The sequence below is a fragment of the Nannospalax galili genome, unplaced genomic scaffold (genome assembly GCF_000622305.1).
Source record: "Nannospalax galili isolate Female #2095 unplaced genomic scaffold, S.galili_v1.0 scaffold309, whole genome shotgun sequence".
NCBI classification, from domain to species: Eukaryota; Metazoa; Chordata; class Mammalia; order Rodentia; family Spalacidae; genus Nannospalax; species Nannospalax galili.
The window spans coordinates 1,191,301-1,216,665 of NW_008359589.1; the positions used below are offsets into that span (position 1 = coordinate 1,191,301).

Here is a 25,365-nt window from a genome sequence, read left to right on the forward strand (position 1 = left end):
TGATTGATGTGGGAGGGCCCAGCCTGATGTGGGAGGGCCCTGGGCAGGTGGTCCCTTGTTGTATAAAAGAGCAGGCTGAGCACCAGCCAGGGGAGCAAGCCAGTAAGTAACGTTCCTCCATGGTCTGTGCTTCAGCTCCTGCCTCCAGGTTCCCGCTCTGAGTTCCTGCCTTGGCTTCCCTTGGTGATGGACTGTGAACTATAAGCCAAATAAACCCTTTCTTCCCCAAGTTGGTTTGGTCAGGGTTTTAGCACAGCAACTGAAAGCAAACCAAGAAAAAAAAGCACAGTCCCTATGAACTAAATTTTCTTGATACACCAAATCCAGGCAACCCCACTAAAGTCTGCCCCACCCCCTCCACCCACACAGCTGAGGTCACCCAGGCCCAGCCTCTTTTGCAACTTTCCCAAGTCTGTGCACAGAAAGCGAGTAGGAAAATTCAGAGGGAAGTGGCCTCTCACCAAACTCTTAAGTTCTCTATCCTGGTCTGAATTAGACTGTTGCTCCAAGAAGAAAAGCCCAGACCCAGAAGAACTTCCACCTTCGGGGTTGAGGTGAGTGCTGCTCAGCCACGGCTGCCTATAAGTGCCCTGGAAGCTTGTCTGTCCTTCCATCTAGAAGCCCTGGTGCTATCTGAGTGTTGGTGGGGAGGAGTAGAGTCAGGGAGCAAGCATGAGGCTAAGAATCTGGCAGCTGCAGGGTTGAAATCTAGCCCAAAGACCCCTACACTGCAGGAAGTTCCTGGGCGTGGTGGCAAGAAAGGACTTCCCCTCCCACTCTCTGGGAACTGGGGCCCAGCATGGGGCTCTGCAAAGGCCGGCAGTACCAGACAGGACATGGGCGCCACAGCCTCAGTCCGAGGAGGGGAGGTGCTACTACCCCAGACCTGAGGGGCTGCCAGAAGCTGGAGCCCTCTGGGAGGGCTGGGTCCTGGAGTCCCCTTGCCATACAGACGGGGAACTTTCTGGTACCGAGTTGTGGGGCCATCAGGGAAAAATGATCCCTGGAATAGGAAATCAACCCTCTTGATCTAATTTCATAAATATTTCCCTGGCAAAAAGCTGCAATGCTGCATGAGCCAGTGAACAGAGTGGGGCAGATCTGAGCTCTACTCTAAACTGGCCACTAACTAGGTTTTGGATTTTGTTGTTTTGTGTGTGTGGATCAAATTCAGGTTGTCAGGCTTGTGCACTTTACCCACTGAGGCATCTGATTAGTTTTTGACTGAAAATTCTGCTTTGTGATAACAGCATCTTGTAAACTGCAAGTGTTTTATAATTACTAGGTATTATGTATTGGTAAAAATAATTTCTTTGGGGGCTGGAGAGATGGCTCAGTGGTTAAGAACACTGGTTGTTCTCACAGCAGACCCGGGTTCGAATCCCAGCACCCACATGGCAACTAACAACTGTCTATAACTCCAGTCCCAAGGGATCCGACAGCCTCCTCTGACCTCCACGGGAATTGCATGGCACAGGTGCACTTACCTACATGCAGGCAATACACGCATACACATAAAATTAAAATAATGAATAAAAATTTTTAAAAATTTTCTTTGGGTTTACTGATCAGTCCCCCACTACAAAGGTCCCGTGGAGATAGTAATTTGTGTGTATCTTCAGACTTACACTATGCTACTGCACAACAGGCATACACTACATGGGGGTGGGGTGCGTGGATGGACAGGTATAGGGATAGATGAATAGATAAATGGATGAATATTCAATGGATGACACGTGAATGGATTGGTAGCTATTTGTGGAAGCTTCATTATGCCCAACATCAGCCAGGCTTTGGGGACAAGAGGACAGAGAGGTAAGAGATACTGTCCTGAAAACAGGCAGGCTACCTGGGGGAGCAAGACAAATACCCCCAAAGGATTTAAAGAATAAGCACGCTGAGCCTCCTGAAGTCAGGGCTGTGGGTGTACTTTGTGGAGGAAGCAGGCCTAGACCTGTAAGAATCTGGGTGGGTAAGGCAGACTTTGAAGCGATACTGGCAGGCACCAAAGCCTATGTTCTTCTGATGGCATCTCTCCTATTCCCAGCTTGTAAGTTACATTGTTTTTTAGTTGCCATTTTCCATTATGTGGGATGGGGAGAGGAGTTGCTGCGGAACAAGACAAGAAACTAGGACAAGTACATACTGGGTGGGGACCCTGGGCCTGCTGCAGACTCCTCATCTGCCTCTGCTCAATAGTCTCCTTGCCAGCCTACATGGCACCTCACCTAACACAAATGAGGAAGGAGACTATGCCTGGGTCCTGGCTGGGACTGGTGGGACAATGGGAAGGTGAAGAATGAGAACTTCAAGAGTCCTTGCAGGTCTAGTCCCAGCAAGGGTTTGGCAGCAGCTCAGTCGCTCCAGCTTTGTAGAAAGTGGACAGGCCCTAGCTTTGGCTTGGAAATGCTGGCTTGCCAAAGCAGAAGAGGTAGTCCCATCTGATGTCCAGTCTGGGCTGGTTGAAGGCAGGTCCTGTATTCCAAGCTTGTTACTCACTGTTACTTAACAGTGAAGATGACTCAGCCTAACCACTAGAAGGATGGCCTTCTTCCCACTTTGAAGCTCTGAGTCAGTCCAGTGAGTGGAAAGAGGCTTAAAAAGACAAATGTGGCTATTGGCCAAGCAAGGGTAGAGAGGGAAGGGACCTCAGCTGCCATCTGAAACCTGGGAGTGTTCCTGAGAGAGCCCTGCTGCCAGTCTAGGTCACTCTCTTGCTGCTGGTCACCCTGAACCCAAGATCAAGGTTATTTTTAAATACTAGACTCATCAAATGTTTGCCCTTTGTGGGCTCAGGGTGGGGAAGTCTGCAGTGGCAGCAAACTGCAAGGGAGCATCCAGGGAAAGGGTTTCAGGAAGTGGAAGGGGTAGGAAAGATGCAAGGATTGGAAGATGTAAGTAAAACCCAAAGCAAAGACTTCGTACCCCAAGGGCTGGGTTTGGCAGAGGAACTGAGCCTTTCTCTGGGTGGTCCCCAGGAGAAATCCACTGCTGGTGAGAGGAAGAAACACTGAAGGGCAGGTCCAGTGTTTTCCATGAGCCTAGCATACTCGGATGCCTGAATTAAGTGACACTGAGGTCCTTCCAGTACTGGGCAAGGCTCTGCACAAGAAGTTTGAAATTCACCATGGTGGGCATATTTATATCATCAAAACTGGCAAGCACTGCAGACTGGGTCTCTGGCCCACACACGCCCCCACCTCCCCAGTTGTTAAACTCTAGGATTCTGTTATGCTATAAGAATATGACACATGCTACCTGCAGAGGAAGCCACGGCCATGAGCGATGCTCATTTCACCTGAGGGAATAGATTGTCCAAGGTTAAGTAACACTCCAGGCCACTGATGGGTCCCCCAAACTCAGGATTATTCCCTGGTGGGAGGCAGCCTCTCCCTGACCCTAGCCATCAGTGACTCGTCTTATCCGCAAGTCACACTCAGATGACTCTGGGCTACCACCCAGTCACGTGCTCTTTGCAAAAAGAGATTGAGTCTTTTTCTGCTATTTTTAAATTTAAGATTGAGTAACAAATTTGTTAGACATATGCAAGATAAAATGAGAGCTCTCAGCCTCTTGTCCATCTTTTCATACCTCTCTAAATGATGTTTCTACCCACAACTTTCTGTGTGTTTCCGGGACCAGCGTATTTGGAATATTAACCATAGAGTCACACTTAAAACTCCCTAATATTTCAGAGTACATAGGAATTGGCATTCAGTAGAAAGTCTATTATTGGTGGAAATTCAGGTAGAACACATGTGTGCTCTGAAAGGGGCACCAAGGGGCAAGTTGTGTGTTTCTCATTCTTTGACCTCCCAGTTAAAGGGATGGTCTCTCAGCACAGTGATACACTGCTACAGTTGCGGACACTGAGGGGTCTGAGGCAGATGATGGTGTGGCTCTGTGGTAGAGTACTTGCCTAGCAGGCTCCAGCCTGCTCTTTTGTTGCTGTTGTTTGAGACAGAATCTCCTCGTTGGAACTTAGTATGGAGACCAGGCTGGCCTCAGTCTCACAGAGATCCACCTGCTCTGCCTCCCGAGTGTTGGGAATAAAGGTGTGCGCCACCATGCTGCCTTTGCTCTTTTTCTTCTTTATTGTTTTTATTTTATGTGTATGAATGTGTTTCCTGCATGTATGTAAGTATACCCCTGTTGTACAAGTCCCACAGCAGTCAAAAGTGGTTGTCGGATCCCCTGGAACTGGAGTTACAGAGAGTTGTTAGCCACCATGTGGGTGCTGGGCCTCAAACCTGGGTCCTTTGCAAGAGCCACCAATGCTCTTAATGCTGAGTCATCTCTCTAGCCTTTTTTTTTTTTTTTTTTGGTCTTTTTGAGGCAGGGTCTCCCTGTAACCCCAAGTGACCTAGAACTCACTACATAGACCAGGCTGGCCTCAAACTCACAGAGATCTGCCTCCCTCTGCCTCCTAAGTGTCAGGATTAAAGGCATGCACCACTACACCCAACTCCTTGCTCTTTTTTTAAGCCTAGTATATTAATTGGCACTCTGGTTGTGCTCATTTTCTCATTGCTATGACAAAATGCCTCACAAAAGTAAGAAGTGAGGGTTTATTTGGACTCAGTTTGAGAAAACAATCCATCCTGGATGGGGAAGTCATGGCAGCAGGAGCTTGAGGGAGCTGGTCACATTGCATGTGCAATCAGGAAGCAGAGGGAGATGAGTGCTGGTGCTCAGCTTGCTTTCAACTTTTTATTCAGTCCAGGATCCTAGCCATGGAATGGTACCATCCACATTTAGGGTGTGTCGTCACATTTCAATTAATTCATTCTAGAAACTCACAGATATGCCCAGAGGTTTGTCTTCTAGGTGATTCTAAACCCTGTGAAATTGATAATCAATATAAATTATCACATCTAGTCTCTGGAGCTAGACCTGGATCCAAATCTCACCTCCAATTCAGGCTTCCATAATACAGAATGTGTGTTGTTAGGGACTGATCGTGTAACTTCTGGAAACGTCTGATTCTTAGTAAAAACAGAGATAATAGTGCCAATCCCATAGATATTTTGTGTGCAGTAAAATAACTAATATTTCTTAAGATGTTAATTTGTGCCAGTAAATGTATCACAATATATCAAATATAGTAGTGTAGTAATCCATTTAATCCACACAAGATGTCTACTGTTTGCTTGCATATTCACAGAGCTCTTAGCATAGCATCTGAAAAATGAATGTCGGCATGTAACGTGTGATGTGCTCTAACAATGTGTGTGGCCAGTCCCCAGTGTGCTGTGAAGGCAATCCCTCCATCTCCACATGATGCCCTTCCATCACAGCACAGGTCCTCACATACTTCTCCTGTCCAGCAGCCCCAGGTCCCTCATTCTAAGTGAACCTGTCACTTGGGCTGCCTTCTCCCAGTTCTCCTAAGGTTTTATTGCGCTCACCAAACCTGAGCCCACTGCCCCAGATGTCTACGTGCAAACAGTAGGGCATCAAACTAAGGTGACCAGAAGGCACCAAAGCACAGAAGAGTGTTGGCCTTCCATTCAAGCACTGGCTCATCTGTTTACTACAGTGTGGTGTTCTACGAGTGACTTGCTTCTCTCTCTCTTTCTCCCTCTCTCCTTCTCTCTCCTCTCTCTCCGTTTCCTTTTCTCTTTCTCCCCCTCTCTCCCTCCCCATCCTTGTGGTTCTAGAGATGGCACCTAGGCCAGTTCACATTAGGCCAGTGTTGTAGTGCTAAACAGTGTCCCCAGTGGAATGACATTTCTCTGAGCCCCGGTTGTTCTCATCTCACCTGCTCCACAGGTACTTGGCACAGCCAGTGGTGGATCTTGAACTGGCTCAGCAAACTTCCCTAAGTTACTCCATTTTGTTCAGAGCTATTTCAGCAGCAACTTTGCTCCACACCGAAAGGAAAAGGGGGGCAACCTTGGGCCTTGGAAAATTGCCCTCGCCATGAATCATGGAATGTGCTAATTCCAGATATTATATTTTTACTAACCAGCTTGTTTTCGCTTCTGTAACCTGCTTGCTGTCTTGGGTCACCCTGACACAGGGCATAAGACCACCCTTGTTATCTTGTTATTGTATGACCACCTAGAAGTCATTTACCTTGACTGTCTTATTATATTTATTATGGCTAAAACAGTTGGCTAGTTTTAAGGTCACAAAGTTGATTGCCAAGTTATATGACTGTATCACTTCGCTTCTGTAACCTGCTTGCTGTCTTGGGTTGCCCTGACACAGGGCACAAGACCACCCTTATTATCCTGTTATTGTATGACCACCTGGAAGTTATTTACCTTGACTGTCTTATTTTACTTGTTATGGCTAAAGCAGTTGGCTAGTTTTTAATGTCACAAAGTTGAGTGCCAAGTTATATGACTGTATCACTTGTCTGTACAATGATTGGTTGTTAATTAATAGAATCAAAATACTGCTATGTTGTACAGACCTGATTGGTTCAGAAATGTCCTATTTTAATAATAATTCTGTAATCCTATAAAAACTCTGACTTAACAATCATCAGGGCTGCTTCTACTCCCGAGATAGACAGCCCGGCCGGTCAAAAATTAAAATTTACCTTGCTACTTTTCTTAAAGTGGTGTTGGTGATTTTTTTTACAAACTATCCTATAACAGATCTTTCCTGTCGTCTGCCTCCTTTTTGAAACTCTGACTCCTTCTAAGACGTTGTATTGGTCATGTTTATTTTGGTTTTGTTTTTGTTTTTTCGTCTTTTTGAGACAGGATCTCCCTGTAGCCCCAGCTGGCCTAGACTGAACTCACTATGTAGACCAGAGTAGCCTTGAACTCAGAGATTCACCTGCTTCCGCTTCCTGAGTGCTGGGATTAAAGGCATGCACCACCACTCCTGGCTTGTATTGATCTTTTAAGCTAAGTTAATACGCTATACCAAAGTGTTAGGAAACAGCAACCCATTGCTCCCAGGCCCCTTCCAAAAATGATAACTAATACTTGGAGACATCAAGAATTTTCAAGGACTTCTTAGCTACTACTTGTTTGGTTGCCCTTGTGGGCAGCAACATCATTGCAGTATGCCAGCTTGGGTTAGTATCTTGAATTTCCTGCCTCTACATCTCTGGAGTATGGGAAATGTTTGCTAAGGTAGATGGATGAAGAATGAATGAATTACGTGGGATATCCATAGCCCACCTTAATCTTGCAACCTCCCCAGAAGTCTTTTTCATTCTCCATTCCCAGAATTTCTTATGCCATCCTCTCCTAGGAAATACTGTGCTATACACCGCATGTCTCATTTCTTCAGGCCCACCATACTGTCACCACTATACCTTCTCTGTATCTTTTCTTATTGAATTTCCTATAACACATTTGATCATATTTAGACCCCTCCCCTATCTGTACCCTTCCCAAAGCTCCCCCCACTGGTTTTCATGCATTCTGCCATGAATATTAAGGCCTATCAAGGCAAGTTTGCCCCCAAATGTCCCCCAGTGTGAGTTCATCCACTGGAGCCTGCTCAACCTACCCAGCATCACTTCCTTAAAGGAAACCAACTCTCCCTCTCCTAGCAATCATTGGTTACCAACGGTTCCTCAGCTAAGGTTGGGGCTTCTTATCCAGTTCCCCGCTTCCATGCTGGGTTTTTGTGTAGTTTGAGCTTGCTCACAGGGGTCTTTTGCATGTGTCACCATTGCTGTAAGTTCATATGAGCAACTTCCCAGATGCCTGGAAAAGGCTGTTTCTTCGTGGTCATCTACCACCCCCGGCTCTTACAGCCTTTCTGCCCCCTCTTCCACAGTGGTCCCTGAGCCTTGGGTGGCAAAGGTTTGAGATAGGTGTCCTACTCAGGGGCACGCACTCAGGGGTCTCATTCTCTGCACTTTGGCCAGTTGTGGCTTTCTGGGTTCTCACTAGCTGTTGCATGAGGAAGCTTTGCTGATGAGAGTTGAGAGATGTATTACCTTCTCTGTGTCTCAGGAACACCTTCTGGTGTCGCTCGGTCCCTGTTCCTACTTCCCCGATGTTTCTGATAGTGGGCTTCTATTTCATCTGTGCACTCCAAGCAACAAGTCCATGGCTTTGCATGTATTCGCATCACAAGACGATGGTACATATGTTTATGTTCAACAATGCACATGTTAATTAGTTGAATTTAACCATTTACAACGTATACATTATATATTTCAAAACAAAGTGCTGGGAGTTATGGATGTGACTCGGTGGTAGAGTGTTCACCTAACATTCATAAAGCCCTGGATTCAAGAAAAAAAAATATTAATGACATTTTAATCTTAGCTTATAGTTCAATGATATTGCATGCATAATTTAGCATCAACTCTTAGATCATAGGGCATGAGCATTTTCCCACATATAACAAAATGTGGCATGGCTTAACTATCTCTTTATTGTTAGATGTTTATAAACGATACTGAAAAGGCAGTCGTGAACAAGTCTTTGCTCAAGTTTTTGATGATTTCCTTGGGACAAATTCCTAGAAGTAGAGGTCAGAAATATTTAAGGCTCTCCACACTTGCTGCCAAGTAGACTTCCAGAAACATGTAACAATTTCTCTCCCTCCAGCTGCAGAAGAAAAAGGCCTTGTGATTCTGCAAGTACAGCCATACTTTGGCTGGGGGAGGGATGCTCTCCTAGCCAAAGCCTCCAGGCAGTCTTGACAATGGACCCCTTGTCCTGCCCCATCCTCTCTTCCCACACTGCCTTCCATCCTGGTTCTAGGATATGCTGTCTTGAAGGCCTCTGTTCAGATCTGCCCTGCTTCCTGGCAATCCAGGTTGACTTCTGAGAGCAGGGCTGGTAGAGCTGAAGGGTGAGTGTTGCTGTCCTGTGGAATCACAGCACTCCCAGCCTTGGGAGGCCCCTAGGAAAAGCAAGGGGAGGGTGTGCACAGGGTGTTAAGTCATGTGTGTCTCAGAGAACAGCTTTGCTGGTGTCCTCTGCACAGGCATCCTGATAATTCAGCTGCAATGACAGTGACCACAGGCAACACTAGCCAGCATGGAAATGACCTTTGTTTCCTCACAGGCTCTGAAGTCCCTCATGAACCCCCGGAAGAAAGTGGACTTGAAACTTATCATTGTTGGAGCACTTGGGTAAGCCACGCCCAGCTGCTGCAGTGTAATAACTGCAAACAGCCTCTCTCGGGAGTGCTTAGACTTCTGGGCTATGCTCCCACCTCCTATGGGTCGTTTCTGAGTGCACCATACCTATGGAAAGGGAGCTAGTTGGAAGAAAGAGGCTAGCAGTAAGTCCAGCTCTGCAGAATTCAGCTGTGGAGCCATTTAGCATCTCTGGGCCCTCCTCTACCTGCCATGCCCAGAAAAATCTGAGCACTGTTATAGGGTATTCAGTTTTCTCCAAAATTGCTTGCTTTGACTGGCCTCCCTCTGCTTCTAGAAACTATTTCTAGTCCCTTGCTTCTCCAAAGGTGGTCCCTGGACCACAGATGTTACAAATTGAGAATCTGAGAGAGTCTCTCAAAAAAACAGAGCCCACCCTAGGGGTTATACTACTGCCCTTCTCTTACATGCCGTTCCCCCCCTCTCTTAACACCTATGCTTAAATCTATGTCAAAGCCTTTTTAAAATAAATTTCAACTTTGTGTCAAAGAAAAGATTCAAAATTTTTTTTAATTATATAGAAAGAAATTTAGAGACTCAAGGAAGGGCTAGAGTGCAAGGGGCATGGTAATATTCTAAGAATGGCATAGCTGTGTTTGTTTATAGGCGTTTGTTCACACATGTCTGGGATTTTTCCTCAGAGTGGGAAAGACCTCTCTCCTTCACCAATATGTGCACAAGACGTTTTATGAAGAATACCAGACCACACTGGGGGCCAGCATCCTCTCCAAAATCATCATATTGGATGACACAACTTTGAAGCTCCAGGTAAGTAGTCTCCTCTACATCTTTAACACATGTAAAATCATCCAAATACACTCCAAAATTATCCATACTTCTTGGATAGGCATTTACATAGCAATATGCACTAGAAAGTCAAATGACCTGGAGCGAGATCAACAAACTACAATTCATGAACCAAATCTTGTCTCTTCACCGGGCAAGCCATCCCCACCTGCTTACCTAGTCTTTTGCACTAAAATGGCAGAAGTGAATAGTGGCAACAGAGACAGATGACCTACAAAGCCAAAAGCATTTACTATTGGGGGCTGAGGTAACATGGAGGAAAAATGAGAGCTCAAGTGCACAAGCGCTCAGGATGCTAATTACTAGTACGAAGGTGCGGTAAAGTACCCAGGTGGGAGGGCTGCAGTGCCTGGTGTGGAAGGGTTACACATACTGACCAACACAGGGCTTTCCCCAGTGAAGCTCCAGGTATGATATACCCTTTGTCGGACCTTCCTTTGGCCACTCATCACAGCCCTGTGGGGCGACTGCTCTTCCCCTCCAGATCTGGGACACAGGTGGTCAAGAGCGGTTCCGCTCCATGGTATCCACATTCTACAAAGGCTCAGATGGCTGCATCCTGGCCTTTGATGTCACTGATCCTGAATCCTTTGAAGCCCTGGACATCTGGCGGGGTGACGTCCTGGCAAAGATCATCCCCTTGGAGCAGTCTTACCCCATGGTGGTCCTGGGCAACAAAATCGATCTAGCAGACAGGAAGGTATTGTTCATTCATTCATTCAACACATTTTATGTAACAACTGCATACCATGTGCTGTGTTGGTGTTGAATCAGACACAGACCTTACTTCTAAATTTTACAGTCTAGTAATGACAATTTTGGTACAATATAGTAAACGCAATAACAGCGATATACCTTAAAGATTTGGGAACCACAATGACAGGGCATCTAAGACCATAATAGAGGGCTGGCTTCCTAGAAATGGGTTCTAGGCTGAAGAAACAGCATGATAAGAACTGAGAAATTAAGGCAATACTTTTTAGTGACAGACAGTAGAGGAGTTAAGACCCCAGAGGTGCCAGGAGTCAGGTGTTAGTGGAATTTTATTTAATCTTAGAACAGCATTTCTACCTAGAGTCAGGTAGAGATCTGAAGTTATCAATTCTTGACTCCACAAGTTTTCTGGGAAATTAGTAATTTTTCATTAAGTTATATATATTAAGATGGTGAATATCATTACAGCTAGTCTACCCCATAACTCCAGTGGCCCCACCTGTGTGGGTGGTAGCCACACAGGAAAAGAGGTTGTCTTAAATTGTAAAGATATTCTGTGCAAAATGAAGCCCAAATAATACCTAAGGAGCAGCTTGAGGTCTCCCTCATGGTCCAGAGGTTAGGATTTCTGGTTTTCACCCAGGTGGCCTGGATTCAACTCCCAATCTAGGGACATTAAAGTTTGCCTAATGTGATCTCACATGCCTTTAATCCCAGCACTCAGGAGGCAAAGGCCAGCCAGTCTATGTGGTTACATGGTGAGTTCGAGACCTGCTGGGGCTACAGGGAGACTGTCTCAAAAAGAGAAAAAAAAAAAAAAAAAAAAAAGCCGGGCAGGGGGGCATACGCCTTTAATCCCACCACTTGGGAGGCAGAGGCAGGCGGATCTTTGTGGGGTGGAGGCCAGCCTGGTCTACATAGTGAGTTCCAGGACAGCTGGGGCTACAAGGAGACCCTGTCTCACAAAGAAAAAAAAAAAAAAAAAAAAAAAAAAATGGGCAGTACATTCTTAGTATTTCAAATGGAAAGTGTGATGGGGAACTGAATCATTGTGTCTAAACCCTGTTTTCACAATAGCTCAAACAGAAAAATTACAGGAGAATTGAACCACAACTTGGTAGCATGAAGTATAGTGATGGACAAGAGAAGGGCGGGAAGCAGGAGGGTACTTCCAACCCCCCTCCCCCCACCGGCTACAGAGAGGAGAGGCCCCTGTTCAAGGAGGAAGACATGTTTGGTTTGGATATCCAGAGTCTGAGAAGCTTGGAGAGCAACCTCAGACAACTTCAGAACTGGCAAGTTTTAAAATACCTAAGAACAAAACTTCAGGGGAGAAGTCTGTGCTGGAAACAACTGGAAGTCTTCAGCTCTATGGGGTCACTTCAGGTTGGAAACAGTGTCAGTTCTCCAATTACAAATATCCAATCTCAGATAATAATCAGAGTGCTGTGTCTCCCGTTCTTTCCCACGGGAGCCAGCTACAATGGGAATTTCATTATCAACCTTCCAAGCTCACGGTCCCCATCTGCTTAGCTGAGATAGTAGTGCTGGTGACCAGTCCAGTCCGGAGTGAAACAGGAAGAAGGGGAAGTAGTCAAAGAGCAGGACAGTTCCTATTTGACTGGTCTCTCATGACGAAGTTTTGTGTTCTCCAGCCTGGCAGGTATGAGAATCGTTCTGTGAGTTATTTCTTTGGGTCCTTAAGATTCCTCTACCCGGTGACATTTCATTGTGCCTTCCATAAGCAATTGTCCTGCATCTGCTCCCTTTCTTCCCTCGATTTCAACTAGTCCTCTTGGTAGCTCCAACTTGGCTGTTACTGTGTGGAAGCTGCCTCCTGCCCTAGGCACACTCATGCATTGTAGCTGTGTTATGGGGAGCTGGTTCTCTCCACCCCATAGCCTTTCACCTTAGAACCTTCAGGTATGTGCCAGGCCCCAGTGTATCATGCCCACCAGGCCATATATTAATGGTAAACCTCTACACCACCTTTTTCTTCTTAGGAGAGGGAGGGAGGAATAGTTGTACTTAAAACTTTGTAAAGGAACCCTGTCTAGTCTTCTCTTTTAAGCCTTTTGTATTCATTCTGGGAGTTTTAGGGTCATCTAAGAAATTTTTCATCATGAACCCTTGGAAATATGGACAGTCCCAAGACAGACTCCATCCTACTTCACATCTGAAGTCTGTGTGCCAATACCCAACTCTCCATTGTAACATCTCATTTCATATATTTGCAGGTCATGGGGTAAGCTGAGGGAGTTCAGAAGTAGGAGGCCCATGTCTTCTCAGTGAAGGAGGAAACCAGAAAGGAGGCATAAGAATTGTGGAGGAGCTTGGTCATTTAGAATTTTTCTGAATTTCATAGACCCTAAATTAATATAATGTAGGAGGATTATGGTACTTGGGTAATTAAACACAAAAAAAGCGAGGATGAGCCGATGGAGAACAAGGTGTTAGGACATGAAGGGCTCAGCTGAAAGAGGAGACCATGAACTTGGGGTAGTGTCTATGGAATGTGCTTTAACAGCCCTGCACTGAGTAAATGCCAGGAACAAGAGACCTAGGACTGCAGTTTTTCCAAGCAAGAGAATCAAAGTATGGGGCTGGGGGAGGTAGGGAGGTCCAAGGAAAGCTGAAGGATAGGACAGGGGAGTGGGATGTTGGAGTATCAGAGGTTGGAGATCAGGGCAGGAGTGGGTGTCCAGAGTTGAAAAGTTCATCAGGGAGCCCAAGGTAGGAACTCAGGGCGGGAACCTGGAGGCAGGAGCTGGAACACAGGCCATGGTCATAGAAAGGAAGGCTGAGTTTGCATTTAAAGACTGGATCTGCCCACATGAAGAAGAGGGGCAGTGAAGAGATTGCTGGAGGGAAAGGAGTTCTGTGGCTACCTGAGCGGTGTCTGCCTTGTATTGATGGGGAGAGGAAGCCACACTAGATCGTAAATGTTCAGTGAATGAGAGGTACCTGTCAGGGTGAAGGGCAGGTAAAGACTCACAAGCCTCAGGGGTGAGTGTTGCTTTAGAGAGAGAGGAAGAATAAGAGTGTGAAAGAAGCAGTGAGGCGCCAGGTGAGCTAAGCCCCTCTGCCACCTGTGGAGAGGCAGATATGGGAATAATCTCAGTGGAGATGGCCAAGGGGAGATGCAGGCCCAGGAAAAACTGGGGTAGAGACAGATGAAGATCGGCCAAGATGGGGTAGAGAACAGATGAAGGGAGTTTGTCAGCAAGATAGGCCCAAGGCAAGGGTTTGGAGGGAGGTGGCCTAGTGGGGACTGGCAGTAAGAAGTACTGAACAATAACAAAATGAGGACAGGGAAGCAAGGGAGAGGAACTGCAATGACAGAGTAAGACTTAACTCAGAGATCCTTCATTGTAAGCTGGGAACTCCAGCCCCCAGATGTCCTTGCTCTGGTGTTGATTTAGCAAGGGGTCCACCAGCCAATAGTAAGATGCTTTTTTTTTTTTTCAGGAGAAAAAGCATCTTAGATGCTAGAGCTTTAAGGAATTTATTTTTGGGAACATGAATGTTTTGCTCTATTACCAGCTGTTTTACTAGCTGGTATTACACGTGCTAATTTTAAACTAAGCAATCATTTTAAAGACAGAGAGATGAAATCCCGGTGTGGTGGTACACACCTTTAATACCAGCACTTGGGAGGCAGAGACTGGCAATCTCTGTGAGTTCAAGGCCAGCCTAGTCTACATAGTGAGTTCCAGGTCAGTTAGGGCTACAGGGAGACCCTGTCTCAAAAACATAAAAAAAAGTGCCAGACATGATAGCACATGCCTTTAGTCCCAGCACTTGGGAGGCAAAGGCAGGCGGATCTCTGTGAGTTCAAGGCCAGCCTGGTCTACAAAGCAACTTCTAGGCCAGCTAGAGCTACAGGGAGACCCTGTCTCAAAAAGACAAAAAGAGGAGGAGGAGGAGGAGGAGGAGGAGGAGGAGGAAGAGGAGGAGGAGGAAATTTAAAAATTCTTTGAGTACCTAGGTTACTGCCAATGGACAAGGTATTAATATCTAATGGTTATTTCAAGATGTCATCTAGGTATCCTTATTAGTATCTAGTGATTGTTTGCATATTACTAGTGAGAACATCTGTGAGTCTCCAAATAGTCTAGGAGACTATTACCCTAAGCTATGAGGGATCTCATCAGTTCTTGGGCATCTGTGTCCCACAGGAGAGAGCATTCCCGACCAATGCTGGGCTCCCTCCTCCCAGAAGCAGAAGCTTAGACATCAGAGGCCAAGATTGAGACCTGGACATTCTTGCTAAGCTGACCCCGATCTTCATTCTGCAGTCTTAAGTTGCAAACCTCACAATGCCAGCAATGCTGATAGAAAACACTGGAAGGAATACACTAGCCACTGAGATTTCCTGCCACTCCTGAAGCCAAGGGAGCAAGGACCAGAGATACAGTGGACAGTAGTGGCACTTTTTAACTTCAGTAAGACAGGTGTTCCCAGAACCTGCAAGAGCAGGAAGAATCTGATGAAGGGCAGTTTTTGGTCTCCCCTACCTGCCCGGTGTTCTAGAAGAGGCACAGAATGGCCCTTTCTCTAGAAGAAAGACCTTTATTCCCTTAAATAAATTTAAATAATAGTTTTTAAAAAGTATTGGCCACAGAAAATATAAAATACATATGGTGATTTTTCCTCCTCAGAATAACTAATTAACTGTCAGACTCTATGGTACCAGTCACCTTTGGAAATAATACAAAAGGACAGTAGAGCATTTTCCAACCAGCAGCCCTAAACTGCACCCAGCTGTTTGCACTTAGAAGCAATGTCCCCACTCAGCTGGCTTACACAGTCAGGCCAAGAACTAAAAGGGTCCTGAGACTGAGCTCAAGGAAGCTTCAGTCTAGTGCGTGACAGTAAGAAGAGCAAGGTTCTAATGCAGAGTCCTTTGGGCCGTTCAGATGCCAGGAAGGGAGGGGGCTGAGCAGTGCTGCATCCTCCAGGCTGTCTTCCCTAAACATGTGACCAGGGCATGCTTCTGAACCTCTCTGAGCCTCAGTGTTCCTCCCTATAAAGTAGAGCTAATAACATCCATCTCAGAGTTAGCGCTTAGGTGACTCGGCCTAATGCAGCACCTTGCAGATTCATATTAGGAATTGAAAAGACAAAATGCGTAGCTGCAGACACAAGGTAGGTTTTCAATCACCAAGAGCAATGGTAACGGTGTGGTAAGAGGATGGGGCTAGATGATGGAAGTAAGGATAGTGGTGACAGGGTTGTCTTAGCCTGTTTTCTGTTTGCTATAACAATACCTAAGACTGAGTGATTTTATTTAAAATATATAAATATAGGATATATATGGACTTACTTTGATTCACAGTTCTGAAGGCTGGGAAGTCCAAGATCACGGTGCTCCCAAGGGCACCACGCTTCTTCAACTCATGGCAGAAAATGGAAGAGTAAACAGGAAAAAGGCAGAGCCTTAGAGGTGACATTCTGGTTAGCTTTCTATTGCTGTGATTAAAAATACTGGCTGGAGAGATGGCTCAATGGTTAAGAGCACTGACTGCTCTTGTGGAGCACCCACATGGTGGCTACGAACTGTCTTTAACTCCAGTTCCAGGGGAATCCGACGCCCTCTTCTGACCTCCATGGCATTGCACAACATGGGTGCACTCACATACATGCAGGCAATACACTCATACACATAAAATAAAAATAATAAATAAAATATTTTTTAAAATACTGGCAAAAACCAATGTGGGGAGGAAAGGGTTTATTTGGCTTATAGCACAGTCCATCATCAAGGGAAGCCAAGGAAGGAAATCAGGGCAGGAACCTGTAGTACAGACCATGGAGGAATGCTGCTCATTGCTTGCTCCTCTGGCCTGTGCTCAGCCTGCTTAGACAACACAGGCCTACCTTCCCAGGAGGCAGCACCACAGTGGGCTGGGCCCTCCCACATCACTCAACAATCAAGAAAATGTCCCACAGATATGGCCACAGGCCAATCCAATGGCAGAAATTCCTCACTTGAGGGTCCCTCTACCCAGGTGTGTCAAGTTGACAACAGACGCTGTCTAACACAGGTGGCCTCACTTTCTGACAACCTGCTCTCAGGGTGGGTAACAGTCTCCCAGGGCAAGAGCTTCTTCCTGAAGAAAGGTGTTAATCCTTTTTTGTTCTTTTTTAAAATTATATGTGTGCTGGGCATGGTGGCACATGTCTTTAATCACAGCATTCAAGAGGCAGAGGCAAAGACAGGTGAATCTCTGAGATCAAGGCCAACCTGGTCTACATAGCAAGTTCCAGGCCAGCTGGGATTACAGAGAGACCCCATCACAAAACAACAACAAAAAATTTATAAGGGGGAGTGTACTCATGCATGTGCAGAGGTCAAAGGGGGACATCAATTGTCTTGCTCTAACATGGTCCTCCTTACTCCCTTGAGATAGAGTCACTGAACATGAAACTTGCCATTTTGGCAAGTCTGGCTGGTCAGTGAGCCTCCTGGAGCCACCTGTCTCTAGTACACAACACGTGACCATGACCAGCTTTTATGTGGGTACTGGGGATTTGAACACAGATCCTCATGCCTGAGTAGCAAATGCTCTTATCCATTGAGCTATTTCCCTAGCCCCATGTAAATCCATCTTAATGACCTAATCCCCCTTTTGATACCCCACCTCCTTTCCTCTCAGCATAATTACATAGAGGACCAGTTTCAACACAGAGGGAACAAACTGCACTGAATCCACAGCAGTGACAATGACAATGACAATGACACCAACAATACAGGACAGTGATCATTTCTCTCCCGCAGGTGCCCCAGGAGGTGGCCCATGGATGGTGTAAAGAGAAGGACATGCCTTACTTTGAAGTTAGTGCCAAGAATGACATCAATGTGGTACAAGCCTTTGAGGTGTTGGCTGGCCGAGCCCTGCTGAGGGTGAGTGGTGTGGTGGTGGGAATCGGTCAAGCCTGCCATAGGCAGGGGTCTCTGTGATCTTCCAAAGAAGAAAATATAGGTGTAGATAGGGATGTAGAGGGGACAGGAGTGCTTACCTTAGTGACTCAGTAGCTAGATTCTGGGGCCCCAAGAGTCATAAAGTACCTAGGCCTAAGTCTGGCCAGCTGTCACAATCCTTTGTGGGGTACCTAAAAGCTTCAGTCCTGGGCCTCATACCTGGAGATTCTAATTTAGTGGAGTTTGAGAAGTAGTGTCTAGACCCATCCTCATTGTGGGACAAAAGCCCCATGGGACCAAGCATTTATCCAAGTGGACTGTCTAACCTGCCAGAGTTGACAGACGCCAGTCAGAAAGATGAATAGATCAGGTGCCTTTGTGTGATAGCTCAAAAAACTTGTGCTGTGTGTGGCATTGGGGACCATCAGTCTCAGGAGGGAGACAAGGGAAGCATGAGTGATGGCAGTTCAGTTTTGGCATGGTGGGGAGACTTGGTGATGGGGTCCAGGGTAGGGGCATAGTGATGGTCCACATGATGGAATTGGTCGCTGAGGGCTATTGAGACATAATTTCATGGTTCTGGCTTTCTGTTGTTTTGTTTCTTGAGATAAGATCTTGCTAGGTAGCCTAGGCTGATTTCAAATTCACAATCCTCTGCCTCTTCCTCTGCAGTGCTTGGGTCACAGGTGTGTGCGACCATGCCCTGCTAATGGCCAAACTTTAACGTTGCTCTGATGTGGAGTTTGAAAGCTGGTTTCATTGTTCTGCCACCTTGACTAAGGTGGACTTCTTAAGAAAAGGGAGAGGATCATCAGAGTGACTTTGAACGGAGGAACTGAACAGGAGTGGTTGGGAGGAGTCCCCTGGTGGGAATGTCTACCATCATCCTGCCCTCATGGGTAACAGACTGATTTGCCTGACCCATGCTGCCCTGGAGAGAAGGGTTCAAGACCCTGTTGGCAGTTGTCCATGGTAAGGACAAGCAGCAGCTGCCTCTAGCAGCTGCACAAAGAAAAAATGAGAGCTCACCCTGTTCACATAGCCCAGCCTGGATCTTGTCATCCTTTGGCCGCCAGCCCTCACTGCCTCCTGAGAAACAGCAGCAAAGGGCATCCGTCTCCATGCTGATAAAGAAATGTGGCTTTGTTACACAATCAGGAAAGCTGGCTCCTAAAATGGAGATGAGCCTGCTTGTACCATTGGACAGGACCAATTATTACCAAGTATCAGGATATGTAGGTCTGCTTCCCCACAAACACAGTCAAATTATTGCCGAACATTCAGTCACAAGGAAACTTCTCTCAGCTCACCACCATTGTCCATATACGACCACAGGGTCTAGATGTGGTCATCATCTGTCCTTTCCTTCCTATTGAATAGGAGTTGAAGTGTGTCTTTCCTACTGTGCCACTTTTAGGATATGATATCTTGCAGATGATTTGTTCTTAACATCCTTTCTGGCAAAAGCATAGATTGGCAATTTCACATCAGTCCCTGATACTTGTGCATAAAGTTGAGCAGAAGTCTGGAGGTTATAGGTGTGTCCTCAGTCAGACTGACCTAGATTAAGGACCTATCCTAGTATTTTCAGATGGATACCTGGCAAAACATATGACTGATTGGAGCCTCAGTTTCCCCGTGTACAAAATGAAAATAATTCCATTCCAAAAACATTTCCGGAGTTGTCATTCAAGGGCTGGAGCTATGGGCCTCAGTGCACTCTGACTCAGTAGTGTGATGCATGAGATGAACAGAGTGAGGTAAGTGATGTAGGGACTGTAGCAAAGGTGGGATGACTCAGGCAGCCGGCAGAAAGGGGAACAGAAGAGCCACCACAGAGAGTGGTATTTGGAAAGTGCTTACAGATGGCAGCAGGCCTTTGGGGGTGTGGGGAGGAGGGAAAGAAGGGCAGACAATAGGGCAAGGCCAGAGGCCCAGGCTTAAATGCATGGGGCTCATGTGAGAAACCAGCTCTGAGTTGAGCTTGCAAGGGAAGGAAATGTGACATGAAGTGTACAAGGTGAGTGGACATATGGGTGATGAAGTCAGCAAGGCCTCATGACCTATGGCCACAGGAGCTAGGACCCTGTGCTGAAGAGCTAGGGTTCCCAGGTGGTGCTGCTAGGCTGGCCTTTGTACTTGGGGACACATCCTTTAGCAGTGTATCTACACTCAAAAAATTAGGAATGTTTTCACATGCACACAAGCGTACTATGGGATGGCAAGTGAAATTCACATGGATTTCTACAGAGAAGTTTGCAAACATATTTTGACATTTGCCTCCTATTAGAGAGTTTGTGTTCTCCTTCACACCAGCCCTGGTGTCGCTGCAGGAAGGAGGGAGCCCCAGGCTGGGGGGGAACCTGGTCTCTGAAGTTGGGCAGAGAATGCTTTAAATTCTGCCTCTACCTCTTTCTCACTGCATGATATTGAACAAGTCATGTGGCCCCCCATCCGACAAGTGCCAATAATATTGTTCTTATGGGATTTTTGTGAGGATTAAATAAAATGCTATTTCACAGAAAAGGCATCAAATAAAAGATTGGTGTCTTTAAATGAGAGCCATGTTTAAGAGTTCTCAGCAGGAGCGCTTCGTGATGCAGAGGAAGTAGACTCAATGAGTGATTAAGAGGCTGCTGTAATAATCCAGGCAGAAAATGATGAAAATAGCAAGGAGGGAGGGAATTGAAGAGACTTTGGAGGTGGAATCTGGAATTGATGAGGGTCACATTAGGAGGGATGGAAGCAGGACCAGCGTGCATTGACAACAAAGTTTCTAGCTTGACCAGTGGAGGCACAAAGGACTAGTGGTGCCATGAGGCAAGACAGGACCCAGAGGAGAAAGCAGGGCTTCAAGAGAAGGCAGGGAGATCCATTTTGGCATTGCACTGGAGTTTCCTAGGGACAGATGGAAACATCTGTGTCCTGCAGGAAGCTCAGAGCAGGATGAAGGACATTTTGTGAGTCATTTGCCAAGAATCCAGAGGAGGTGTTCAGCATTCTGCCAAAGCAGAAGGCAGATAGTTTACTTTACTGTCCCAATTTAACCACATTCAAAGATTAGGTACTTAGTTATTTCAAGAGATAATTTAGAACAACCTCATCATCAAAGAAGAGACTCCCTTCTTTCAGGTTCAGAATGGTGGGTTCTTGGTTTTAGAAAGTGATCAATACTAGAATTTGGGGTATAGCTCAGTGGTAAAGCATTTGCCTATCACGGACAAGGCAAAAAAAAACTTTACAAAGCCTTCCTCCTTGGGCTGGTCAAGCTCAGCTTAAGGGACATGAAATGAGGTATGGAGGCCCAGTTCTTTTGAGCTAATTGAGGCAAAGTACAATCACCACAGCTGGCAGGGAAGGAGGTTGGCTGATACCTGTTTAATGAAATGATTCATATGTGTGAGATCCTCAAAGTGCAGGACCCAAAGTCAAGACCATGAGACAGCCAGGCCAGAGGATAAGGACATACGTCCACACTCATACCTCTCAAATGAGGCACATGTCAGAATCTCCCAGTATTTACAGTCAGATATATGAGGTGTCCAAAGGCCTGGAGACAAGAGGTACAGAGAAACCTAACTACAGGAAGTGGGTCACTTAGAAGCTCTGAGGAGCAATTTGCTGCCATTGCCAGATGAAAACAATATAAGTAGAATGACCTCATGATTGACTTGTACCTTGGAAGATGTGACTGTTATTAGGAGAACTGGTGCAAAGACCTCCAACATTTCTAAAGCAGCAAATCTGGAAGCTTCTCACAACCAGGATGGCATCTGTCTGTTCCCAAAGCATAGGGGAGCTCAGAGATCCCTATATCAGCTCCAAGAATCCAAATCTTTCGCCAAAGCCAGTATCTGTGGACAAGGGCACAGGCTCCTATTGGCAAGGAGCTTGGGGCTCTGTGCGGCTCCAGACCTTCATGTACCTGACAAGAGACTGATGCATGCTCAAGGGCGACAAAGCAACAGACATTGCCCTGGGTCTAAGAGACCTGATTAGGAAAGTTCCTTATCTTAGTCAAGGTCTCTTGGCTGTCACAAAGAAAGAAGAGACCCAGAAACTAGCTAAGAGAATTCTTTCAGAAGCCCATGCCAGCAGAGAGATGGATCTGCTGTAATGAAAGGGGATTTCAATAGTGATACTCTGCTCTTGTTCCTTGCTGAGAGATTCAGAGATGCTGGGATTTTTTAACCAAAATTAGCTCAGTAGATTGAGGGAGTCCTGTCCGCAGCAGTGTGGGGAAAGGCATAACTGGCCAGAGCCTGCACCCCCGGCAAAGCCAGCTAGGTAAGGAACCACATGGCGCTGTTCTCTCTCCTAAGCTCCTCTGTGGAAGGCTCTCTGCTCCTTCAGGTGACAGCTGGGGAAGCCATAGGATATTCTGCAGACAGTTCTGTAAGCTGCAAACCAGGATCCTTCCCAGTGAAGGACAAACATCTAGGATGCAGGGACATCCCTAGAGTTCCCATGAGGGAGAGACTTTCATCTCACTCAACCCCAAGCACTAATTCTCCCTATATAAATATGCATCCTAAGTCAAAACTCTGATAATTCTAAAGAATTTGCTGAGGGATAGCCAATGTTCATCATTTAAGGTTACTAAGGGAAGACGATACTTTGTTGGCTCTGAGACCCTACAAGGGAGGGCTGAAAAATGAGGCTTTCCAGGAAATCCTTTGGGAAGAAAGACTAGCCCTTGTGTGTCTTCGGGGACCACTATCATCAAGATGCAGCAAGAGGGGTATGACATTACTTTCTGAGGCCCAATGTTATGGGCATTAAGGGTTCGGCTGGCAATTCAGCTGGGAGACTGACCTGCAAACCTAGGTGCTGTGGAGAAGATAAAAATCAGACAGGCGCATGGCCCTGTCCCTGGAGCAACTGACAAAAGGGCACCTGAGAGACCACTGGGTAGAGTTCTGTCTAGCATATAGGCTTATATTCACACCAGTGTAGCACAGATACTCACACATAGAGTCAGGGCACACTCATATCCACACTCTTGCATACAGTATTATCTGTGGAAAGAGCTCTATGCTATAGCCCTGGGACCAGCAAAAGTCACAGCAGAGGAAAATAAGAAGAAACCCTTCAGGCTGAGCATGGTGGCACATACCTTTAATCCCAGGGCTAGAAGGCAGAGGCAGGGAGATGTCTGTGAGCTTGAGGCCAGAATGGTCTATACATATAGAGTTCCAGGCCAGCCATGGCTATATAGTGAGACCCTGTCTCAAAAAAACTGAAGGGGGAAGGAAGGGGGAGGGACGGGAGAGGAGGAGGAGGAAGAGGAGGAGAAGGAGGAGGAGGGAGGAGGGAGAGGAGGAGGAGGGGGGACAGGGAGGAGGGGAGAGGGGGAGGGTAAGAACGTATGGGTTTGGCATGGCAGCACATGCCTCTAATCCCAGCACTGGGGAGGCTGAGGCAGAAGGATTTCTGGTTTAACAGCAGCTTGGACTACATAAGCAGAACTTTGGAGGAGGAGAAGGTGGGAGGAGAGAGGAGGAGGAGGAGGAGGAGGAGGAGGAGGGAGGAGCCACCCTTCAGTATGTAGAACCAATGGCTTGGAGCCTGTAAACCCAATGCCTGGGCAGAAGTAGGAGGATTGAGAGCTCCAGGCTAGCTATGAAGAGACCTTGTCTAAAAAGCAATTTAAAAGAAAAAGGAAAGGAGCCCATGTCCTTGAAGAAACTCCTGACCTCCATGGAAGCAAAGGACAAAGGTTCTTAGAAAGGCTGGGTAGGAAGGAGCTTGTTGGATAGAGAAGAACAAGAACTTATCTGGGTGCTTGTTGGGACAGGAGTTTGTGAAGTGGGCAGAGAGACTGAAAGGGGTCAAGGAACCTGTAAGACAAGTCTCCGTGTACCTGGGGCAGGGAACATAGGACCAGCTGAGATGCCCAGCAAGAGGAGGGCAGGAAGGGGCCTTGGCATAGAAAATATTGGGGATATTAAAGTGTGGGGCTAAGTATCTATCAGAGATGAGAGATGGGTTGTCATCATCGCTGTCTGAGCCCAAATGTCACCTCAGTTGTCCCTTCTAGAGACTGGACATTTATGGGACCTGGATGGAGGTCAGGGAGCCTGGGATGCTAAAATCCTCCCACTGAACTACTCTGAGCCCCTGGGAAGAGGCAGGACAAAGAGGGAAAGGAGGAGGATGAGAAGGTAGGGGCTTCCCCTCTGGCCCTCAGTCTCCTAATAGTACCACAGGGAGGAGAGACAATACCTAGATCCTTGAGCTGATCGAGGAGCAGGAGTAGCAATGTTCCTGGACCTCAGGCTATGAACACTGACTCCTCTCTCCTTCCCCAGTACCAAGGCATCCTGGAGAATCACCTCACAGATTCCATCAAACTCTCCCCAGGCCAGCCAAGGACCAGATGCTGCTGACACCCAGACTCCTGTTCTGAACTCCCATACACAGAGTTGTGCAGGCCATTCACCCCAGCTCAACCCCACCAGCCCACTGCATAGCCATGCCTGGCTAGGAGGCCAAGATGCTGCCGCTGGAGCCTTTGGCCCTTCAGCCCTTCCGGGGCCCAGAGAAATCTCTGGAGTCTCCGTGCCCCACCTCTCCTGCTGCCTGCCTCCCCACCCCCAACAAGTCCTGCTCCAGTTCATTCATCTCTGAAGACAAGCTGCTCTCCTGAGCCCTGTGGAGCTACCGACTAGGCTCCTGGCCCCTTCCTGTTGCCCACTCCCAAAACTACAAACCAGCTTTGGATAACAATGCTTCCTTCATCAGCCAGGCCAAGAAGCCAGGACATGGGCCACTCCCAGCTATCAGAAGCCAACAGGCCCAAGACTCCCCTCAGATTCCTCCAGGGAGACTGAGGGGCATAACAAGAGCTGTTATTCTTGCCAGGTGCTCAGGCAACTCCCATAAGTGGCCAGGCCTCAGTGTGTTCATGTCGGATGAGGGTTACCGAGACCCTATCCATATCTCTGTGATGACCATAATCTTTATTTAAATCCCATTTGCTATTGTGGATATGCATGTTTGTTCCTTTGGCAAGAACTTTTGTGTGCTTACTATCTACATCGCACTGAGGTCTGGTAGCAAACAACACAGACAAGGAGCCCTGGTTTCCCAGAGCCACAACTGAGGACTGAGTCAACGAAAGTAAGTGCCACAGGGAGTGATGCAACAGAACAGCTGAGATTAGGTGCTGATTCAGATAGGGCATCCAAGAGGGCTTTCCTGACACAAGTGACAGTAGGCCTGAAGACTAGAGGAGGCAGTCTGAGAGCTGAAGGAAGGGCGTGAGAGGAGAGGAGCAGCAAGAGCAAGGCCCTGAGGCAGGCCCATCCTTCTGTATTCCAAGAACACTGAAAGGTTTTCATTTTCCTGAGGCCACAGCTGCTGTCCCAAAGACAAGGCCAGGACATGCCGGCCGCAGAGGGCACCTTGGTGCTTTGATGTCCAGACACCAGGGGGCAGCCGTGATTGCAGACAGACTGCTTCTCAGCCGGCTGAGGTCAAAGTGGCTGCTCTGAGGACACAAGACCTTGGTATTTTTGTTCAGCAGATGATTGAAACTTGTCCCGGCCTCTGGGCATGTTGAACCCAGATTTTGGGGGGTAAGAATTCAAATGACCTAAGCAAAAACTGGGCAAAAAGTGAAACATACTTGATTCAGGCAAGAAATCAGAATCAGACCAATATTAGAGTGAGATGCCTGGAGAATGCATGGTTCTGTGTCCCTTCAGGTTCCAAGGCTATAACCTGCTTTTCTTCTGGCTTCAGACCACACAGGTAAAGTGGCCCAGCCTGAAGGAGGTGGGCAAGATGAGCTTTCAAGGTCTCCAATGGTCAGGTTCACATTTCTTGT

General features: G+C 46.9%; 1 protein-coding gene across 2 annotated transcripts; it reads left to right on the forward strand.

The window, feature by feature from the left end:
- The first annotated feature begins 388 nt into the window (after positions 1 to 388).
- Positions 389 to 25,127, forward strand: Rab7b (RAB7B, member RAS oncogene family). Of its 2 annotated transcripts, none has more exons than XM_029558795.1 (6): positions 389 to 554; positions 8,994 to 9,061; positions 9,730 to 9,856; positions 10,380 to 10,595; positions 17,391 to 17,516; positions 18,207 to 20,058. In XM_029558795.1, exons 2-6 carry the CDS (start codon positions 9,009 to 9,011, stop codon positions 18,267 to 18,269), a joined length of 585 nt encoding a protein of 194 aa, XP_029414655.1. In that variant the 5' UTR covers positions 389 to 554; positions 8,994 to 9,008; the 3' UTR covers positions 18,270 to 20,058. The 2 variants fall into 2 exon arrangements, with proteins under 2 accessions (XP_029414655.1, XP_008821521.1); XM_008823299.3 differs by lacking the exon at positions 18,207 to 20,058 and adding an exon at positions 23,846 to 25,127 and having other exon boundaries at positions 392 to 554.
- Positions 25,128 to 25,365: the final 238 nt, after the last annotated feature.